This window comes from Cupressus sempervirens, chromosome 9, assembly GCF_028749045.1.
Source record: "Cupressus sempervirens isolate cs-2001-9-10 chromosome 9, ASM2874904v1, whole genome shotgun sequence".
NCBI classification, from domain to species: Eukaryota; Viridiplantae; Streptophyta; class Pinopsida; order Cupressales; family Cupressaceae; genus Cupressus; species Cupressus sempervirens.
The window spans coordinates 365,477,601-365,498,121 of NC_143126.1; the positions used below are offsets into that span (position 1 = coordinate 365,477,601).

The window sequence follows — 20,521 nt, forward strand, 5'->3', positions numbered from 1 at the left end:
TAATGAAAAATGTGGAAAGAATTAAAAAAATTAAAAACTGATGCCTCATAAAAATCAAAACAGTTTCCAAGGAAATAGTGCCTGCAAAACTCTTTCAACAAGAAAGTGATTAGTAAGAGTAGAAATTGGAATTTGGTTTTGAGATTCATGATGCATCTATTGGAGAGAGCAACCAAGATTGCACAAACTAAGAGTGATTATTAATACTTTCAGTAACATTAAAGAATTACTGTATGAGATTTAGGGCTCCCATTTTTACAGATGATGGTAAGAGAGGCTAGGGAAACAACTCAAGGCAGAAATCGACAAATATGGCATAGAAGAACTGACAAAGGCTTCAATTCTAATGATAAACATGCAAGATATCATGGAGTTATCTCAACATCTGGACATAATAGAGATAAAATTTCATATAGGGTTGGAGAATTTTAATCAGTACAAGATAAAGAAGTAGATTGCATTGAAGCAGCCGATCACTGTTGAGGAAAGCAATTCTAGTGGGCCCAGCTTGATTTCGAAGCCACCAAATATGAGACACATCATCACTGCTAAATCAAATTAGTCAATCAGAAATAGATAGTTATGTAATCTATTTGAGCAATGTTATTAGTCAAAAAACTGTTTGTAGGGGTAATCTTATAACTAGTAAAAGGTATTTCTGTAGCTATTTAAGCTTCTTCGTGTGTAGAAAGTTGGACTCCTTTGTATTCATTTTTGTTGGTGTGTAGCTAGGTCGGATCCCTTCGAGGGCTGACCTAGTACACCTAATGGCTGATTGGCTTGTCCACCTTAGCCATGTTGCTAATGAACTTTGTCATTTGATTCCTAAATTGGGTTTGGCCTATTTGGGTGATTCATGTAACTTGCAATTATGTAATTGGGCAAGACTTATTATATTGGGCAAAACCTATATAAATGTAACTTGTAATAAATAGGTCTGATACTATTCTTGGCACAACATATACAAGGCCGACTGGAGGTCTATTAAGAGGCGTTGATTCATAAATATACAATGCCATTCTTGCATCAAGAGAAAAGGAATTCTGCAATGTACAGAATATGTAGTGTGCTCAGGAGTGATGATAAGAGCTTATCATCTATGGTTGGGAAGGCAAAAATTTGATGGCTTTCCTGTGGTTAATGAGCACTACCATAAATTTAACATGGTATCAAAGTGGTCTAGTAAAGATCCTCTATTAGAACAAGAAAATTGGAATTTAAGAGATGCAAGAAATGAGGGATTCTTACAACAATGTGTAGCTGGCATTGGAGGATCTGTTGGTGTTTGAATTTCTCACTCTCTCCCTGCTCTATAATTTTGTGATGGTGAAAGATTGTTAGTGGATTGTGAGAAAGTTTAGGCAATAAAGATATAAGTATTTTATGATTGAATATTGATCATGAATTTTATGTAGTTAATACTAGTTCATGTTAAACACTAGAACTAATGTATGCTCTTAGAATTAATCTGTCTATTAGAGATAAACATGGGTATGCTGCTTGCAGCCATGGAATGTAATTGGTGGCACATAACTTCATTAAAGAGAAAGACCTTCTATAGACTATCGTTGTGATTAGTCCCTTCGAAGAGGAAGAAACAACATTCATAGGGAGATTATTCGATTGCAGAAATCGGATTCAAAGGAAGCTTAAGTGGCACATGTAGAATGCCAAGTCCTTTGCAAAGGATCAACAAAATTGTGTAGCAATGTGACCAAAAAAGCTCACGTTTGGACAAACATTGGAGCCGATTTCCTGGTATTGTGTTAATCAAAGCTATGAGAATGTTGCCCCTGTTAAAAGAGAGCCTCAGCATTTAGACGATCTTTTATGTGTTGTTAATGAGTTGTTCTCCATGAGGGAGAAGTTAAAAGTGCAATCCCTTGTCAATGAGTACTTCCCTATGAGGGAGAAGTTCGAGGGGCAATCCCTTGTTAATGAGTACTTCTTGTTGACAATTGGCTAATGAGGATATGTAATTGTTGTCATTTATGGCAACACATGATGTACATGGTTTCATGAAACCTCGGAAATAAAAATACTTAGCTTTTGGTAATCAGAAAATTGTCTAAGTATGAATTTGGTATACAGCAGTGTATTGTTTTGTTTGCAACTTGTTCCCGGTGTCATATTATGACTAGCGAAGTTAGATGGAGATAGTATACATGTTGATGATGACGTGTATAACCTCAGAAGTTTGTACGAACTGTATGGAAAAGAGATATTCGTGTTTTAATGAAACAGGACAGTAGAACTAAAGGAAAGGAATTATTACTTGTCCAATTAGGGCCAACATCCTAGATGTTTACTCTAAGTTGGAAAAGTGTATTATGGTCTTAGCCAACCTAACAGCAATTTGTGTAAAGGCATGTTATTTATGCAAAGGACATCTTGCGAATTCAATTGTGCTATTGTACTATATTGGAGAAATTGTGTTGAGCAATTGTATGTGAACTTTTGTGAAAGCAATATATGCGAAGTTTGTGAAGCTATTTTGTGATCTGAGATCGAACTGAGAAAGATTCTATATTCCAGAAATCGGATTACTTGTTTGGGCAGTAAGCTCTTCTTGTAATTGGAAGCGCATGTTCGGGCAATGGGCTCATCTTGCATCTACTGTACTACAACTCCTAATAGGGTTGGAATCTCTTAACAGGGATTCAAAGTCTAACAGGGACTCCGTATACTGAATTTGCTCATTGACTCCTAACAAGGTCCATCCTCTAACAAGGAACTTATATATCAGTATATTATCTAGTGGGTATCATCCCCACCGAGGTTTTCCCTTGGCCAAGGTTTCCTTAATTAACAAAATATGGTGTTATGAGTTATCTTTGTGCATGGTTACTGTTACCGATCAGCATTACTTTATTACTTTGTTATGTATAGTTTAAAGTAAGAAATAATATCCAGTTGGCAACTAAAGTTTGTAGATTACTGATTCACCCCCCCCCCCCCCCCCCCCCCTCTCAGTAATTCCTATTTCTACCACTTCTCTATGAGGGAGAAGTCTGAGGTACAATCCCTTGTTAATGAGTTCTTCTCTGTGACAAAGAATTTGAGGTGCAAGGCCTTTGTAATGAGATCTTCTCCAAGAGGCAGAAGTTCAAGGTGCAATCCCTTGTCAATGCATTCTTCTTTGTTTGAGAAGTTTGCGGTGCAAGCTCTCGATAATGCACTCTTCCCTGGGAGAAGCTTGAGGTGCAAGCCCTAAATAATGCATTCTACTTTGGAAGAAGTTTGTGGTGAAAGTTCTCGTTCCACCCTCTACAAGTGGTACGGTGGACCCACCCTTTACTAATAGGCATGGTGGAGATGCATTCTTCTTTGGGAGAAGCTTGAGATAAAAGCCCTCATTCCACCCTTTGTAAGTATATATGGTGAATCCGCCCTCTACGAGTAGGCATGGTGGAGATGCATTCTTCTCTAGGAGAAGTCTAAGGTAAACGCCCTCGTTACAAGTAATGTCCCCATTTAGGATCATTGTTTACTTTGGCTTTGCTCTCAAATTTGATTTATATTTAATATTCTTTTATTGTTGCTCGTACTTTTTATCTCGAAATAAAATCTTCTTTATTGAAAAGTTCACCACCTTTCATTAGAATTGAGTTGCTACTTTCCATTATTGCCTTAGAGAGTAATATATTATTCCCCAAATTTCTCTCCCTTCCTTGTCTTGGAAATGAAACACTCTTCCTTTATATCTTCCAAGGTGGGGAAGAGTTACACCTCTTCATCATGTCTGCCCTTTGCAATGATCACAACATTTTTATAATTACTATTCCTTTGAAGAGTCACAAAACTTCATAATTGTTTCCCTTTGGAAGTGTCACAACCTTTCATAATTAACCACCCTTTAAAAGAGTCACAACCCTTCATCATTGTTTCCCTTCGAAAGAGTCATGATTTTTCATTATTGTTGCCTTTTAGAAGAGTCACATCGTTGCAGATTTAATATCCTTTATTAATTCATATACTCTTTTTCCTTCCTATTTCTTCCCCCTTTCCAAATGAAGTTTTCTTCTCCCTTTTCATATCTCATGTTTAAACTTTAAAGGACTCACAACTTTTCCTTTCATGCCTCTTGACCCTTCATTAACTTAACTAAGTTTAATTATGTTATATTCCAATTTTATTATTTTATATAGATTTTATTTTTATTTTTTTTCTTTTATATTTATTTAATTTTATTAGTATTAATTATTATTGATTAATTAACAATTTCTATTTTATTTTCAAATTTTTAATATTAATGATTTTAACTATATTATAATTATATTGTTTTACATTATATTATTCATTTAATGATCATTATCTTTAATATTGTTATTTATCTAATAAATTTTTTTATTATTATTTATTAAATAAACTATATTACTTAATTGTTTATTTATTATTAAATCCTATTTTAAAAAAGGGGACATTACATTCCACCCTCTGCAAGTAGGTCACCATCTGCAAGTGGGCATGGTGGAGATGCATTCTTCTCCAAGTGAAATCTGAGGTGAAAGTCCTTTTTCTACCCTCTGCGAGTAGGTATAGTGGATCCACCCTCTATGACTAGGCATGGTGGATGTCATTAGAGAGATTCCATGATGTAGCACTTTTGTTTATTCACCCTCTAGGAGTAGCCATGGTGAACGTCATCACATTTCTATGATGAGCACTTGTGTTTCCATTCATGGAAGTAGCCATGAAAGATCCACCCTCTAGGAGTAGCCATAGTGGTTATGTTCACTTGCATTTTCATGGGCATAGCCATGATGGTTGTCACTATGAAACTCAGATATTTAAGGAATCCTACCTAACTAAGAGGGAGTGTTGATGTATAGCTAGGTCGGATCCTTCTAGGGCCAACCTAGTACACCATGTTGCTAATGAACATTGTCATTTCATTCCTTCATTGAGTCTTCCCTATTTGGGCGATTCATGTAACTTGCAATTATGTAATTAGGAAGACCTATATGAATGTAACTTGTAATTAGCGGGTCTGATCCTATTCTTGGCGCCAAAACTACAAGGCTAACTAGAGGTCTATTGAGAAGCGTTGATTAATATATATGCAAGGCCATTCTTGCATCAATAGAAAATGGATTTTGCAATGACAGAATATGCAGTGTGCTCAGGGGTGATGATAAGAGCTTATCATCTATGGTTGGGAAGGCAACAAAACTGATGGTTTGCCTCTTGTTAACGAGCACTACCACAAATTTAAAAAGTTTGATTGCCATTCTCAAATAATAAATGCAAAGAGCATTCAATCTGCATTCAACTTCACTTCGAAACTGATTTAGTTCATGCTCTCTTTGTTGTCTTGGATTTGAGCATAGCTGATCAAAATGCATTTGCTTATATTGGGAAAGTTGGAAGGTTATCAAAAAGATTCCAATTTTCTAAATCTTAGTTAAGTACAATCAATATTTTCTCCTCCTATGTGGTTTTTAAACTGTCTATTTATGACTTCTTGCAGACTTATACAGCTTTCCTTTCTTATATTGGAAGTCGCAAATTCCTATCCTGCTAATCAGCAGCTTTATTCCTCTTGTAAAGTGTTTCCATAAAAAACTTTTTTACTCCAGATTATTTTGTATATATAAAATTGAATAAAAGAATTCATCCTCTTCAAATAGAGAAAAGACTCCAATGTTGACATGGATAAAGATGAATAAAACTGATTTTATTATTGATCATCTAACCAAACTGAAACAAATTAAGTATTGAATGAATTCGTGAGAAGAATTAGATGGTAAATGATTACTTTTAATTTCTTCAAACTATCTACCAAAATCCTACAAAGTGTTTGTGGCCTCATTTAGTATCTAACCAGTACCCAGAAGTTTGTTTTAAAGAGGTTTTAGCTTTTCTTACAGACAAAAAGAAGTGAAATTAACATTATAAGAAGAAAAATAAGAGAATGAAGATTTTGCATCAAAGCAAAAGCACAAGAAGATAACGAATCAGAAAAAGGCACAAGATCAATCAATGCCTTTGAATTTGAAAAGAGATTTGTACACAATAAAAAGTTGTTCTTATTGCGGAAAACCAAGACATCTTATAGAGAATTGTTTGGCAAAAAAATACTAAAAAATATTAAAATAGGAACAATAAGAGGCTGCATGCAGATGAAGATGAATAGTCAAATTTAAAAGGGGAAGAATTGTCCCTTTTCTACCTTTATTTATCTTAGACTGCAATTCTACAAAACATATGACTAGTGCAAATGTAAAATACTAAGAGATCCTCATAGATTTGAACCAAGTTCATCTCGTTCTTCTAGTTTCCCAATTAAACATTTTGTAAAACATATCATATGCAATCTGATTAAGAGTTTAACTGAATATTTTGGTTTCATAAGCTTGAACATGCATCAATATTGCAAGACATGAAGTTCAAATGTTTATTCAATTGAAGAAAGATTATCTAATGTAACAACAAGCTAGTTCAATCATATATCAATAACAGAAATCTGCTTACAATCTTGTCATATTATTCTTGATGAACCTTTATAAATCTTGGAAACTACAACCACATAGATCATGCAGGCATTTTGGAAGGAGCGGTGTCTTATATTAAAGAAGCAGAGTTGGACTTTGATTTGTGCATCCAAATGCCCTTCAGTCCTGCAAACTAGGGAATTGCATACCCAATGATTTCATAAGAAAAAAATTTGTAGCTATCTAGGAAGAAAATGGAAGGTATGCAATGTTAAATGTAAACTCAGAATTTCTGATTTGGCACACAGCAGAGGAATATGTCAGACATATGTCCCTTCAATTCCAATCATGCCGAAGTGATGTGATGGAATGGAAATCCCATGCTATCAACTTACCTTTACCATGCGTTTCCACTAATCAACTCAACAATTATGATCATCTTTATGGAGATGAGTGGTGGATTGATATTAACCCTTCTCCTAATATAGGCCTTCACTATGGGGATATATTGGCTGAGGGTGGTGTTATTTTAATCCTCCCCCCTTTATGGATCTAACTTTAACTCGTGACTATTCCTCTTCTATGGTGTGCTTTATTGATAGAGATGTTCCTTCCATTGATAATATCACCATTTGGGATGAACCTCTAGATGATAATGTTGACTATTCTCTTCCTCATGAAAAGGATATGATGATTGATACCTTTTCTTCTCAACATGACAGGCTTGATGTTTCTTCTTCTCCTAACACATATCCTCCTCTTAGGGATAAATTAGAGCAAGAAGAAGACATTATAAATTCTTTTTATCAATGTAACCTTGTCTTTATTTGATGCTCCTAGTAGAGATAAAGTATTTATGGGATTCCATAATCCCTATTCTAAGGATTCCTTGGGAAAATAGGATAATATCAATCTCCTTAATGCTCTCCTTTCTAGTGATGAACCTATTAAGAAGCAAGATCCTAATCAAATTAATGTTGCTCAACCTATGATTGTCAACAAGCCTCTCATCACCCTTCAAGGTTATCCTTCCATAACTCTTAACGGGGAACCTAAAAAATCCTTTGGATTATCATGCGGTGTCTCACACCTATTGCACAAGGAATATTCCTCAACCTACTACTTCTCTCCCACCTTCTCAACCTATTTTTCTGCCTCCACCCTATCTTCCTCAAAATCTTGGTATGAAGTATGATTTGGTAGAACAATTACATAATAACCCCCACTAAGATTTCTCTTTGGGAACTTACTTCAAACATCTCCTACATATCATGAAGCCTTACAAAAGCGTTAACCACTCTTCCAACTACACCTCCTAACCAACATAATATCAATGCCTTTTTGCAATGCATGAATGCTACCCTGGTCTCACCTCAAATTGTGTTTACTCATGATGGTTTGTCTCGCAAAGAAATTCAAGATCACTATGATGCTCTTATGGTAGCAATTGTCATCAATGGTAACCTCATTCGTAGAACCTTAATTGATAATGGGTTTGGGCTTAATGTTTGTAGTATGGACATGCTCAAAGTGATTAAAGTTGATCCTTCAAATATTCAACCTAATAATGTTCCTATGCACGACTTTGAAAATGTTTCAAAGAAAACCTTAGGCATCATCACTTTACCTATCAAAGTAGGTATGATTATTTTGAATACTCTCATTCATGTCATGTCTGGACCTCTTAATTACAACCTTCTTTTCAGAAGATGTTGGTTACATAATATGCACGTTATTCCTTCAACTATTCATCAAAAAGTCAAGTTTATCTACAATAATGTGAGGTACACCCTTCATGTGAATGATAAGCCAAATAGTTGTCTGAATGTTGAGGAAAAAACTAACGATCATCCTTCTACAAGTATTCTTTCAAAAGACGATTGGAGATCCTAGAGTATCGATTTTTTGATCTTTCGCTTATGAAATCTAAAACAATTCTTTCTAATAACTTTGTCACCACTTCCACTAATGATGAATCTGTCAAACCCAGATGTGATGACATAGTGTCTAAGGAAGATCCATTATCTCCTTTTAATATGGCTTCTAGTTATGGTCCTGGTTATCATTTATTAGAAAAGTATGGATTCAATGGGAATGGATGTGGTAAACAACAAGGAAATCAAGTGCCCTTAGGCAATGGGGAGCATGAACATTCTTATGGGTTGCGATTCAATCCTTATAAGCCAGAAGTTGTCAACACCATTGTCAATCATAATTCAGGATATGTCCAAGAAAGTGTTGAATCTCATTCTCTGTCCACATCCTCTTCTTCGCCATCTAACATATCTTCTCCTATTAATCAAGAAATGGTTTTATGTAAACTTCTTTGTGCTAAGGTGATTACTAGACCTAAACGCAAAAAGAAAAATAATCAACAACTTATGAATCTTCCATTTTGCATGTATCACCACTATATGATCTCTTTACTAATGATTTGCAAGCTTTACATTACAAAATTCAACAACTCATTGATAATGAGGTTATTCACATATCTTGTCATAATGAGCTTTATGACAATCCTGATTTTTTTAAATAACACCCAAGTCCCTATTATGCTGCTCTATGCCATGTAACATTGTTAGTCTATCTCTTGAGGGCTCATTGTCATGCATGGTTTGATTTCTAAGGAGCATAATAGGTCCTCTTTTCCCCTGTTCCTACACTTGTGGGACAAGGTAACCCTATCCATCTTTCTCAATCTCCCAAGGATTCACTTTTCCCTTGGTTGCATGTTATTTGTTTATCATGTGACATCCAATCTTATATCATTTGCAATTGGGTTTCTATGGTAGATAAATCACTTAGCTTGGAGCCTCCCCAGTAGTTTGTAATCCTTCACAAGGATCTCCTCTTTCACTTTTTGCATGGTATGTCGTTGAATTCTTCCCTTCTATGGCCTCATAGAATTTGTGACCTCTTTGGCTTCGACTAGGTATTGCTTGTGAATACTATCTTGATGTTTAAATTTCTTTATCCTTGCTCATCACTTCCTTAAGATGCCAAAATAAGCATTTATTTTTCCATCTGAGGTAGGGGCCATACATAGTCTTGCTATTTGCATATGTTTTTGTTCATTTCAAGCACAACATATAGAGTACACTAAGCATAACACAACTTGCTAGGGCCAATTTCTCTCCATTTATACATTATCTGAATTGGTTGACTAGCATGCCACACATGCTTGCTAGACCATTTGATCTACCCTAACACATACACAAACCATTTGCACGATATAGGAGTCCTATATCATGGGGGCGTAAAGCCACCACAAGGCACAAAGTTTGTAAGCTTGACTATTGGACACACGAACCCGCTAGACCATTTGATCCTACTCTTTTTTGTGGGATTGACTATCACGCTCACAAACCTGCTAGACCATTCAATCCTATCTTCTTGTTTTTATAGGATTGACTACAAGGAACACAAACCCACTAGATCATTTGTTCCTACCCCTTTTTGTTTTGTGGGATTGACTGTCGAGTACACAAACCCACTAGACTATTCAATCCTTTCTTTTTGGTGTGGTTCACAACACAAACATTATTGGGCAAGTTGATCACACTCTCTCTCTCTTTCCTATCAATGACATCTCTCTTGTTATGATTTTAAAATTAACAGACTCAAGTCTATTAGGGGCTTCGTAATTTCTATCTCCTTAGTCGTGATAAGATCAGCTCTTGCTTTTGATCTACTTTATGGCGAGTACAAGGTAGCTCATACTCCTAAAGTGGGGGCTAATGTATCATCTTAAAATGGAAGCACCCATCATTTATGACCTTTAGCTCCCTTCCTTTAGAGATCTTATGGACCATGGATGCATTTGTGCTCAATCAACTTTTTCTCTCACTCTATTTCCTCTTTTCTAGTTCTATCTATGCAGTTTTTGAGACCTTGAGGTTGTCCAGCCTCTAGAGAACCCTGGTATAGGTCGACTAAGTCCACCTATACCCTGGGCATTTTTGGTCTGAAGGCCAATTTTGTCTCACAGACTTAATTTTTAAAATTAGGTGACCCTGTCGGCTTGCTTTGTTTTTTATCTCGAATACTAGTATAAAAGGAAGCCTAGGCACCTCATTTTCACATCACAAGACATCTATACATGCATGAAGGACATTCAAGCAAGCATATTCAAGGCATTCATCAAGTTTTCAAGGCAGTTATCAAGCTCTTCTCAAGATTCAATGATCCTTTGTAAGCATTTCCTCCTCAAGATCTAGCGTTTTGTTTGCCATCAAGGGAGGATATCTACATTATGACATTTATCTTCTTCCTTTGTGCACATCTACATCCATGGCTCCATGATTTGGCATTAGATCCATTGCATTTGTGGAGATTTCCTACATCCTTCATTGAAGATTCAACATCAACAACTTTCAAGCGTTACAAAATTCCTATTGACAAGGGTTTCAAGTAAGGTGAATATTTACATTTGTCATACTTCTTTACATGCGTTGACATTCTTGTCTCTTTCAAGATTAATTCCTAAACGGGTATTTGACCAAGGCAAGCCCCTCCCCCCAACAAAAATCATTTTTTCTTGTGTGCAGGAACAGGTTATCAGAATTGCGACTTTGGATCTAAAAACTGCTAGCCAACTTTTGGAAAAATCTAGGTTGACTTTTTTGTAATGCTCTTGGAATATGTTTGTCATCTAGTAAACCTACTGATAGACGTCACCCAAATCACCCTATACCTTGAAATCTGAGATTTTCTGGATTTTCTGGGTTTTCTCTTCTAATTGCAGATCTGCAGCCAGATTCTCAGTCACAATTTCAGATCCATAGTTTTCAGAGTGAAAAAACATTTTTCCCTTTGCATATTTTGAGGTCAATTTTCCACCCTATTTATCTCTTAGCCTAAGCCTATTTCCATGTTTTAAATGGGGTGATTGCATATATATTGCTCCTAGATCTACTTTACCTTTGTCATTTAATCAATTGTTTCAATTTATATTCACAATGCACATTTAAAGTCAATGAACATTGCATGAAAGAGGACTTGCTTGTGTACTTCCTTTATATAAATTGGATTTAGTATTGGCATCCCTTCATCCGATATGGGTTTTGCTAATCTAACTTGAGTTATATTGAGAGATATGTTTGAAAGCGCCTGTTCTCTTGTATTGCATGGTTTAGTGTGAAAGTGTGTTATTAATGAATCTATCTCATATAGTTTACATTGTTAAATTCATTGATGTCATTTACCTCCTAAACAAATAATATCTTAAGGCCTAGTGTCTCCCCATGTAATTGGGTATGTTGGGTTACCTTGAAGTTTCAGGAGATTGAATTGTGTTTATGCAATATTTATGCAGAAAGGGATGCCTTATGAAATTAGATGTCCATCTACCTTCCCAAGGTTCACTAGATTCTTATTGGAGATTTCAAAATGATTATGTATATAGAAGTCAAGATGGGAGGCACAAAGCATGAATAGAAAGGTAATGAGTAGTATTTTGGGGAAAAGTGTAAAAGAAGACACAATGTGATTAATCCTTTAGCAAGGAAAATGGAAGAATCCAAAGGGATATAGGTTACTTGGTCTAACAATCAAACCTCCAACCGAAGGATATATTGTAAACTTGAGAGGATATATGTAGATGCCTCGGTATTCTCCTTTTCTTGTGATAAGAACAATAACCCTGTCATTTTTACCACAGGCATTATGTCTAATAACTCTCCCATTTCTACTATTATCAATATTGATGCTAAATGTCAACCAATTGTAGTCCCAGACCCAAAAATGCACTTAAACTTAACACCTCTATTCTCAAAGATGTTGACACCCTTGGAGCCATTAGAATGGCTACTTACCTCTCCAAATTGTGTCATCAAATTGTGTCATCACCCATCAATAATTCACAGCTACAATATCATAAAAATTCAAAGGCGAATTTCTAGTTGGACTATAGAAGCCTTCAATATGCATTAAGGACAACTCTTAATTTTTGTATTCACCATTAGTGTTATCCATCAAAAAAATACATCTCCACCAAGGGAATGATGATCATCATGTAAAATTTCAGAACTAGAATCACTTGATTTATCCTCATCCTTATGCAGAAACATTGTTACCTCATCATAATGTAACGGCATACAGCTCTTGTTGTAAAAATCGAATTTCTTGAATCCATCTTTTGTTGGTCCTTTTGATCATTATTAGCATAATATGACTAGTTTGAATAGGGAGAAGTGGAAACGATATGCTCACTTTCATCTTCACAAATGGTGTTGATTCCTTCGACCATTTGTATGATCTCCTTGTTTTTTGAATTAAGAGCATCTTCCTTGTGTGGCTCCCATAGAGATTTGATTTTCAGCCTTGAATAATGAATAGTGTGTCATACTTAGTCATAGACAAAGTTCATCAACCTCCTCCTCTTTATCTTCTGCATATTTAATAGTCATATCCCTATCTTTTAGCAACTTCAAATAATTTGATTTAATCTCAACCAAGGCCCCTTCAAGTGTGTGAAGGTGTGCATTGTTAATTCCACCATTTGTATTTCCCACATGGTTTCTTCAACATTTCCTAAGTATTATCAAAATGCACTAAGGCTGCAACAACCAGCCATGTCATCCAAGACCTTAAGTCTGTCCTCCAAATTGTATGCTCCAAGTTCCTCATCTAGAGACAAGACTTTAGATTGGTAATTCGAATCAGCCCTTATGGTGTCGACATTGTGGTCTTGCTCATGTATACAAGTTTGGGCAGCCCTTTTCTTAGTAGAGATTTCAACTTTTGTTATACTATTGTCAGATTCATTAAAAGGTATTTTCCTCCATCCCAAACTGCATAGCCTCCTCTTCTATTATGTCATTAATTTCAAGTGGCTCATTATCAAGGGTGTATCCATTCTCTTCCTTGGGCACATCAACTAATGACAATCTCTACACCACCAAATAAGAGACATGTATATCCCTTGCCATTTACCATAGCTGATTCCATCTCCTTGCAATCTTGGTTACCATTTAGCTGGAATTGAACTATAAGATTCTTAACTTCCTCAATGCTAATCTGAGTTTCTTGGGCTGACTCCTCTTCCTTGTTAACCACACAAATGTGTCCAAGAGACCAAGCATGCCTGCAAGTGAACCAAAGTTGCTCTTTCCTCATTTAAATCTTGCTCAAATTTGAAGTTCTTGCAACTAGTATTCTCATAGATCTTAGCTCATTGTTTGTCATGTGATCCTGAAACTTTTCAATTTTATGTTCGATTAACTCTCCGTGAGCTCATAAGCCATGAGTGAAATATTCCACTCTCCAAAAAGCCAGAAAATCTGATTGTAACTGCTTACAGACTTCATCATCCTCATCTCGAATTAGGGATATGATAGTTGTAATGCATGCTCTTACATCGTTCGGATGATGTTTCCTAAACTCGTTCAAAAAATAATGAAACAGCTGAAGAATCATTCCTTCACAACCAAGATCCAGCATGATGATATAAAATCTGGTTTTTCCCATAAGTTCTAAGATTTTTCGCCCTCTTACCAAAGGTCGGATATTTGACATCTTGTAATGCCTCTAGGCTCTCCACAATCAATTGCATGACCTTCTTCAAGATGCTATTATTATATGGTGTAGGAGTTGTAATTCTGATAATTTACTAAGGCAAGAAGCAAGTAGAAGTCTTACATCCTCATATATATATATATATATATATATATATATATATATATATATATAGATAGAGAGAGAGAGAGAGAGAGAGATCTCAATTTCATAAATTTTCGAATTATAAAACATAGTAACAATCATCGTAGCAACAAAGCTATCAATGTTATTTGTCAAATCACCATAGAACATAGCATCAAATCAAATCATCATAGAATAGGAGCATAGGATGACATCAAATCAATAAATGAGAGTTCAAATTTCAATTTCTAATTCATAGTTATAATTTGAAATTCAATTTCATACAATCATAGATATATCATGTGATTTAAACTGATACAGTGATTAAAACAGTAAACTGTGATCTTAAAAGTTAAAACCATAGTTTAAAAACTCGGTATTGGCAATATCTCAGCCAGCCCAAAAAATTTGGAAAACTCAGAATTGGCAAAAAATCGGCACTTTTATCGAACATTTAAAAATATACAATTCCTTAAAATATTCTAAAATCTATTATAAATCTATTTAAATCTATTACAAATCTACTAATATATTATATATTATAATATAAATCTATTATTTAATAATTATCCGTAAAATATATTGCTACTACAAATTATCAGTTCTTAAAAATGAAAATAAAACAATATTAAAGTATATTTTAAATTTAAAATACAGTAAACTTAAATTACTTTTGTCTTTAAAATTGTAAATACTTTAAATTTACTATATTATTATTTACTATTTTAAATTTAAATATACATTAAATTTACTATATTTAAAACTTAATAAAAATTAAATTTCATGTACATCTTTTAAATTTAAAAAAATTAATTTAATCTTATAAACCAACTAGAAGTCTGGAAAAAATGAAAAAGCCTATGTCGTGACTAGAAGGCTGAGTGCAATATTAACAGTGCAACTTTAAATAGTTCGTTGATTATATTTCGTTGTTCACCTGGCACCAAATAAAACCCTATTTTACACAGGCAAAAATGTTACCATTTTTAATAATATGTTAGGTCTTACTAGGCGATTTTTGTCTTATTTAAGCGTGCGATTTGGCGGTTTCTTTAGATAAAATCATGACAGATTTATTAAAAATTCGTTGCCGATATTGCATGCGATTAAATTGTCTGGCATAGCAGCTCGCGAAATATCGCGATTTTGGCGATATTTCGCTGTTTTATTGAACTATGGTTAAAACCATTGATTAATGATTCGATGGTTTTGTTAACCATGTTTTACCACTAACAAATTGATGTTCAATGGTTAACAAAACGATTGAAATAACTAATCAACAGATATTTTTATAAATTTATCTCTGAGAGAATGACTGTTGAAGCATAAAAGGCAACCACAACTTCCTTCTTTCTTGCAAACACAGCAACAAAGGGGCAAAGGCAACTTCAAACTCCTATTTCTCTCACGTGATTTCTCGGCAGAAAACCCTACGTGCAACGGCCCATGTAGATGGCAAGAGATTTCAATGTTTTAAAAGTTAAGGCATTATAAGTTATAAACTTACAATATATTTTAATATATTACTATTAAAGTTGCATTATGTAGGTTCTGTAGAATTATGAAAAAAATTGCAAATTACTACAAACAACCGATGGAAACTACAATCTGTCCCCGGGACAATCAGAGGACAACTTTGTCATCCTTAGCTGTTTGAGGATAGTCAACGCCACCAAGTAATGGTCAACAGTTTTTCCGAGTTTTAGAAATGGTTTCCAATTTTTTTGATCAATCAGGGATGGCTTGGAAATGTCCCCGGCCGTCCCCCTGTTCCTGAAATGATTTTCATTTCAGAAACTTGGCCATTAAGGGAGGAAACACATTTTTAGGCAACATAGGTTTTGACTCATGGAAAATGAGAGTGGTGGGGGTGCTGCAGCAAGGGAGTTAATGGTGTATTTTTTCAGCATTTATAGCATGTTATTTAGGAGGATTTTTTTTATTTTTATTTTTTGGCCAGTGTGTGGAAAGAGAGAAGAGGCAGATCTTGGGAGAAGCTTTGAAGTTTTTCTTCACGGGGGGAAATTGAAGGAATTTTGGGGGGTGAAGCCATCTCTGCCTGCATTTACACCATGCTAAGGAGTTTGTTCAACTACTGCATCAACTCTTGCATGAATAAAGTCCTCCAAACTATGTGTGGTCCAATTATGGTGATATATGCCACTTAACTGCCTAAATGTTCCTGTACAAAGTATCAGAAATCTCAGCGCTGCCAGAACGCTGAGATATTCAAATTTTAAAAACAAATTTTAAAGCTTATAGCTGTATTGTAAGGTATAACCATGGATTAAGATTGGCAAACCAACCTTTCGATACACTGCTGAGATGACACTTCAACATATAATATTCCACCACCATTTTGTTTTACTGCACTCGCTTAAGATTTTGATGAGGGTGGGCTTCTGCTATTGCTTAGAGAAAGGACAACTGCATTGAATTCCTCTTGGAAGCCTCATTGACAATACTGAATTTCGAGTAGTCATATGAATAATCTATTGACAAAATTTACGTATGAATAATCTAGTGATGAAATTTATAACAGTAGTTTTGACCACCTACCATGTGGCCAAAACCAACCTCTTGGTTTTGTTCAAGAAGGAATGTAATAACTAACCTATCAGCCATCACTTGTTAAAGAACACAAAGACTACAGAATACAAACTTCTATCATGTTTTCTGATGCCATCATGCTCACTACAGAAAACAAAATAAAACTGCCATTTACATTTGTTGGCTAGGAAAAAAACCCTCAGTTTGTAATCTCCAGTAGAACCGTACACTACATAAATTGTATTTCGGATGAATAACCGCTTGAAAGTGCTAAAATATAAAATGACTGATTTTATTGATTCAGATTTTCATTGGATACATTCGGATACAAACTGAATTATTCACATTGATCTATCCGAACATCTTTTTATAGCCTTATTTTCCCTTACAAAAACTACTTACAAGAATAACTTCCCAGCAACTAAATATCTAGGTTATTTATTAATTTAATCTAAACATAGAAACTAACCTAATTAATGTAATAAGTCCAACATTCCCCCCTTATTACATTAATCCAACAAAAGTTAAAGTTGAGAGAAAGTTGTAAAGGTTTTAACCCAACCCTAGAAACTTTGATGAAATTCCTTCACCAATATTCTTCACCTGGAAACTTTGATGAAATGCATTCACCAATCTTCACTTATTGAACTAGATTTCCTGCCTGCAACTTCAGATTGCAAATCCTCGAATCCTGAAGTTGTCCTCATACTATGATTGTTCCCACCTCCCTTGCACATTGAGACATAGTTCCTCCAAAATTTCACATCTCCTTGGAGTGTGTCTAATGCCTCCTTCAATGCGGTAGGAACAACAGTCACTAATATGACTACACATGAGATGTCCTTCCTCCTCTCTCTTTGGAAGGACAATCTTGCTACCAATCCCCCTCTCCCCTTCAGAAACACAAAAAGGTGCTTCTCATGCAATAATCATCTCTAAGCGAGAAGCTAGCTTGAGATGATAAAAATCCTCTAGCCTCCTATAATTTTTTTGCTTTTCTTCAATCGCAACAAAAGATGTATTTTTCTTCAACTTCCCATCGATGAGATCTTTGGCCTGCTGAATACAACTCATCTATACATGTTTATTTTGCTGACAATAAAAACATTTTAATTCTCTTGTGGGAAGAACACTAAATTTATTTCTAGCAAATAAAGCACGTCCTCCAGTGATATGATGACTCTTATGAACTCTACTTCATCAATTAAAGAAGAAATTACTGTTTCTAGGCTAGGATTCATTTTGTTCAAAACAATATGATCAAAGCTTGAAGGCATGTTACTAAGTAGGATTGCTTTGGCATCATCATAATTTACAACCAATCCTTATTTGATTCCTAATAAAAAATAAATCACAGTATATTCATTAACTCATAGGCTACAATAAATCTCAAACCTCTCTTCAATAAAAAAATTTCCAATTTGTAGAGCTCATCATCTGCAAAAGTTAGACTTTGATCATCCAAAATCCATCAAAAGCACTCCGATCACCATCGATTAACCCACTATAATACCAAATGAAAGCGCTAAAATATAAAATGACTGATTTTATTGATTCAGATTTTCATTGGATACATTCGAATACAAACTGAATGATTCACATTGATATCTAAACATCTTTATATAGCCTTATTTTTCCTTACAAAAACTACGGGAATAACTTCCCAGCAATTAAATATCTAACTTATTTATTAATTTAATCTAAACGTAGAAACTAACCTAAATAATGTAATAAGTCCAACACCGCTCTAATACCATGTTGAAAATGACTACCGGAATAACTTCCCAGCAATTAAATATCTAACTTATTTATTAATTTAATCTAAACGTAGAAACTAACCTAAATAATGTAATAAGTCCAACACCGCTCTAATACCATGTTGAAAATGAATGGGCAGAAAAATTTATACCATAATAGTACATCAATAAAATAGAACTATTTATGTTATTTCAGATACATTTTCATGCATCACAATGTAACATTTATATAACCTTTTCAAAACAGCACTATTCAAACCACCTACTTAATAAATATTTTCATTACTGTAACATAAAAATACCTTTCTTACAAAATGTGAACCCTTTTCTCGACATGTTCATACAACGAAAGCCACAAACCCCATAAAATAAAGTCATGTGAGCATGTTACCATTGAAATTGCATGTTCCAAGTCGTGGAATGTTACAGGATGCTCAGAAATGATGCAATCTCCACCAGGAAAGCGAGCGAGAGGCCTCCTTCCCACATCCATCACAATTTCGATCAATTCCCCAATCTCGGGATGCTCGCTCAGCATCGTTCGCATTCTCTTGGGCACTAATTCGAGTAGCTGCCGTAGCTCAACCTCACAATCTGGGCGAAGCCCACGAGGAATGGAATAGACTTTGGGAAATCCAACAGGGTGCGCTGGCTTTCTTATTGATGAAGACGAAGATGAAGAGAGAAGGGACAATTCAGGAATTTTTTTCTTCGGCCTTAATTTCCGAGGCAACCCAGAAGCAGTTACCCAGACATACGCTATTCTAAATGCTGGAGACATACAGCCACAACATGCCTTAACTGGAGTAGCTGATTCAATTCTCTTCATTTTTCAAAAAAGGCGGTGAAAATGCAATGCAGCAACTCAGCTAGTTCTAAATACGCGCCAACATTTTATAGTGGCTGCAGAGATAGCTCCGCATCACTGGATTTTATATTGCCCCTTCCCCGTTTATGGGTGTACGATGGTTAAGAGTTTTACAGAGGGGGAAGAGACGTGCGGACGAGAAGATGCGAATATAATTGAGGAGCAAGAAGATTCCATGAATTTTTCTGTGATCAAGTGAGATTATGTGGTTGACATTTTGTCATGATATGAACTTCAATTATTCAAACACCTCGTTTTCAAGCAAGATGAATTGCCAATCACGCTTCCCCCTGCCTCCTCCCTGTAACGGTTCCTTTGGAAAGTTAAAATTAAAATGTAGAAAATAGTCTCGCCCCGGTGGTTCAGTGAAGTGGAAAGAGGAAGATAGATAGATAGATAGATAAAATTTTAACGTCTATGAGGCCAAAAATAGCCTATGGAATAGAGGGCAAGTATGATGGTGGCGATAATCTTTTTTTTTTTAAAATTAAGAGCATGTCTTTGTGCAGCTGTTTAGCTTATTATTGCTGCGCATTGTTTTGTGTGGCACAATTTGTGTAGCTTGTGGTCTCATGGATCAAAATATTTGTTACATAATTTTAAATAGTGTATTAAAAATTATTTTTAAATCATTTTTTAATCATTTTTTTTCCAAATGATTCTGAAAACTAAAATATAGGAAAATAAAATTGAGATGAAAAAAAATGTGGTGAAGACATGTGTCGCTTTTATCAATAAGCAGTCACTAGTTATTTTCAGCCCTCCTCTTTTCCGAGAGCTTATTTTCATTTGCTAAAAAAATCATTTTTCTATTAGATAAATAGTACAAAATTATTGATGAGTGGCTTATTAATTAAAATCTTTACAATATTTTTAATCCTATATTAATTGCTCAAGTCTCCATCATGTTTTAAAATGTGGAAATATAAATTTTAAAATCTTATAATGAAATTTTGACGTGATATTATTTTGTACAAATAATTTTTGTTTTAAATTTATTATTGAATTGATGATAATTTATCATTTTTTCATCATTTTAAATATTTATTTCGTGTATCATTTTAACATGTATATAATAATAATAATAACAAAAGCTAGAGTTCATCCCTTCAGTTTTAAGTAAAATATTGATTTGTGCATACAACGTGACATATAATTGTGACAATAAAAGTATGGCTAATTATAAGTTGAAGATTAAAGTTGTATGAAAGAAAATATACATTTGAAATTATTTAATTTATAAATTAGTTTAGAATTGCTTGGTAAAGTTTATA

General features: G+C 34.6%; 1 protein-coding gene across 10 annotated transcripts in view; it reads right to left on the bottom strand.

Annotated features, from left to right (window-relative positions):
* LOC149538810 (protein SEEDLING PLASTID DEVELOPMENT 1-like) overlaps nucleotides 1–19,614 on the bottom strand; it is a 228,623-nt gene extending 209,009 nt beyond the window's left edge. For 5 of the 10 annotated variants that reach the window (XR_016356109.1, XM_089800133.1, XM_089800129.1 and 2 more), the window contains exon 1: nucleotides 18,771–19,606. Coding sequence is in view for 7 of the 10 variants with exons in the window: in XM_089800133.1 (XP_089656259.1) it covers nucleotides 18,771–19,208 (438 nt within the window). In the remaining 3 variants the exon portion in view is untranslated. Of the gene's footprint in view, nucleotides 1–18,770 lie in introns of all 10 variants that reach the window. The other 5 variants (XM_089800131.1, XM_089800128.1, XM_089800132.1 and 2 more) reach the window with 3 other exon arrangements.
* Between the last annotated feature and the right edge of the window lie 907 nt (nucleotides 19,615–20,521).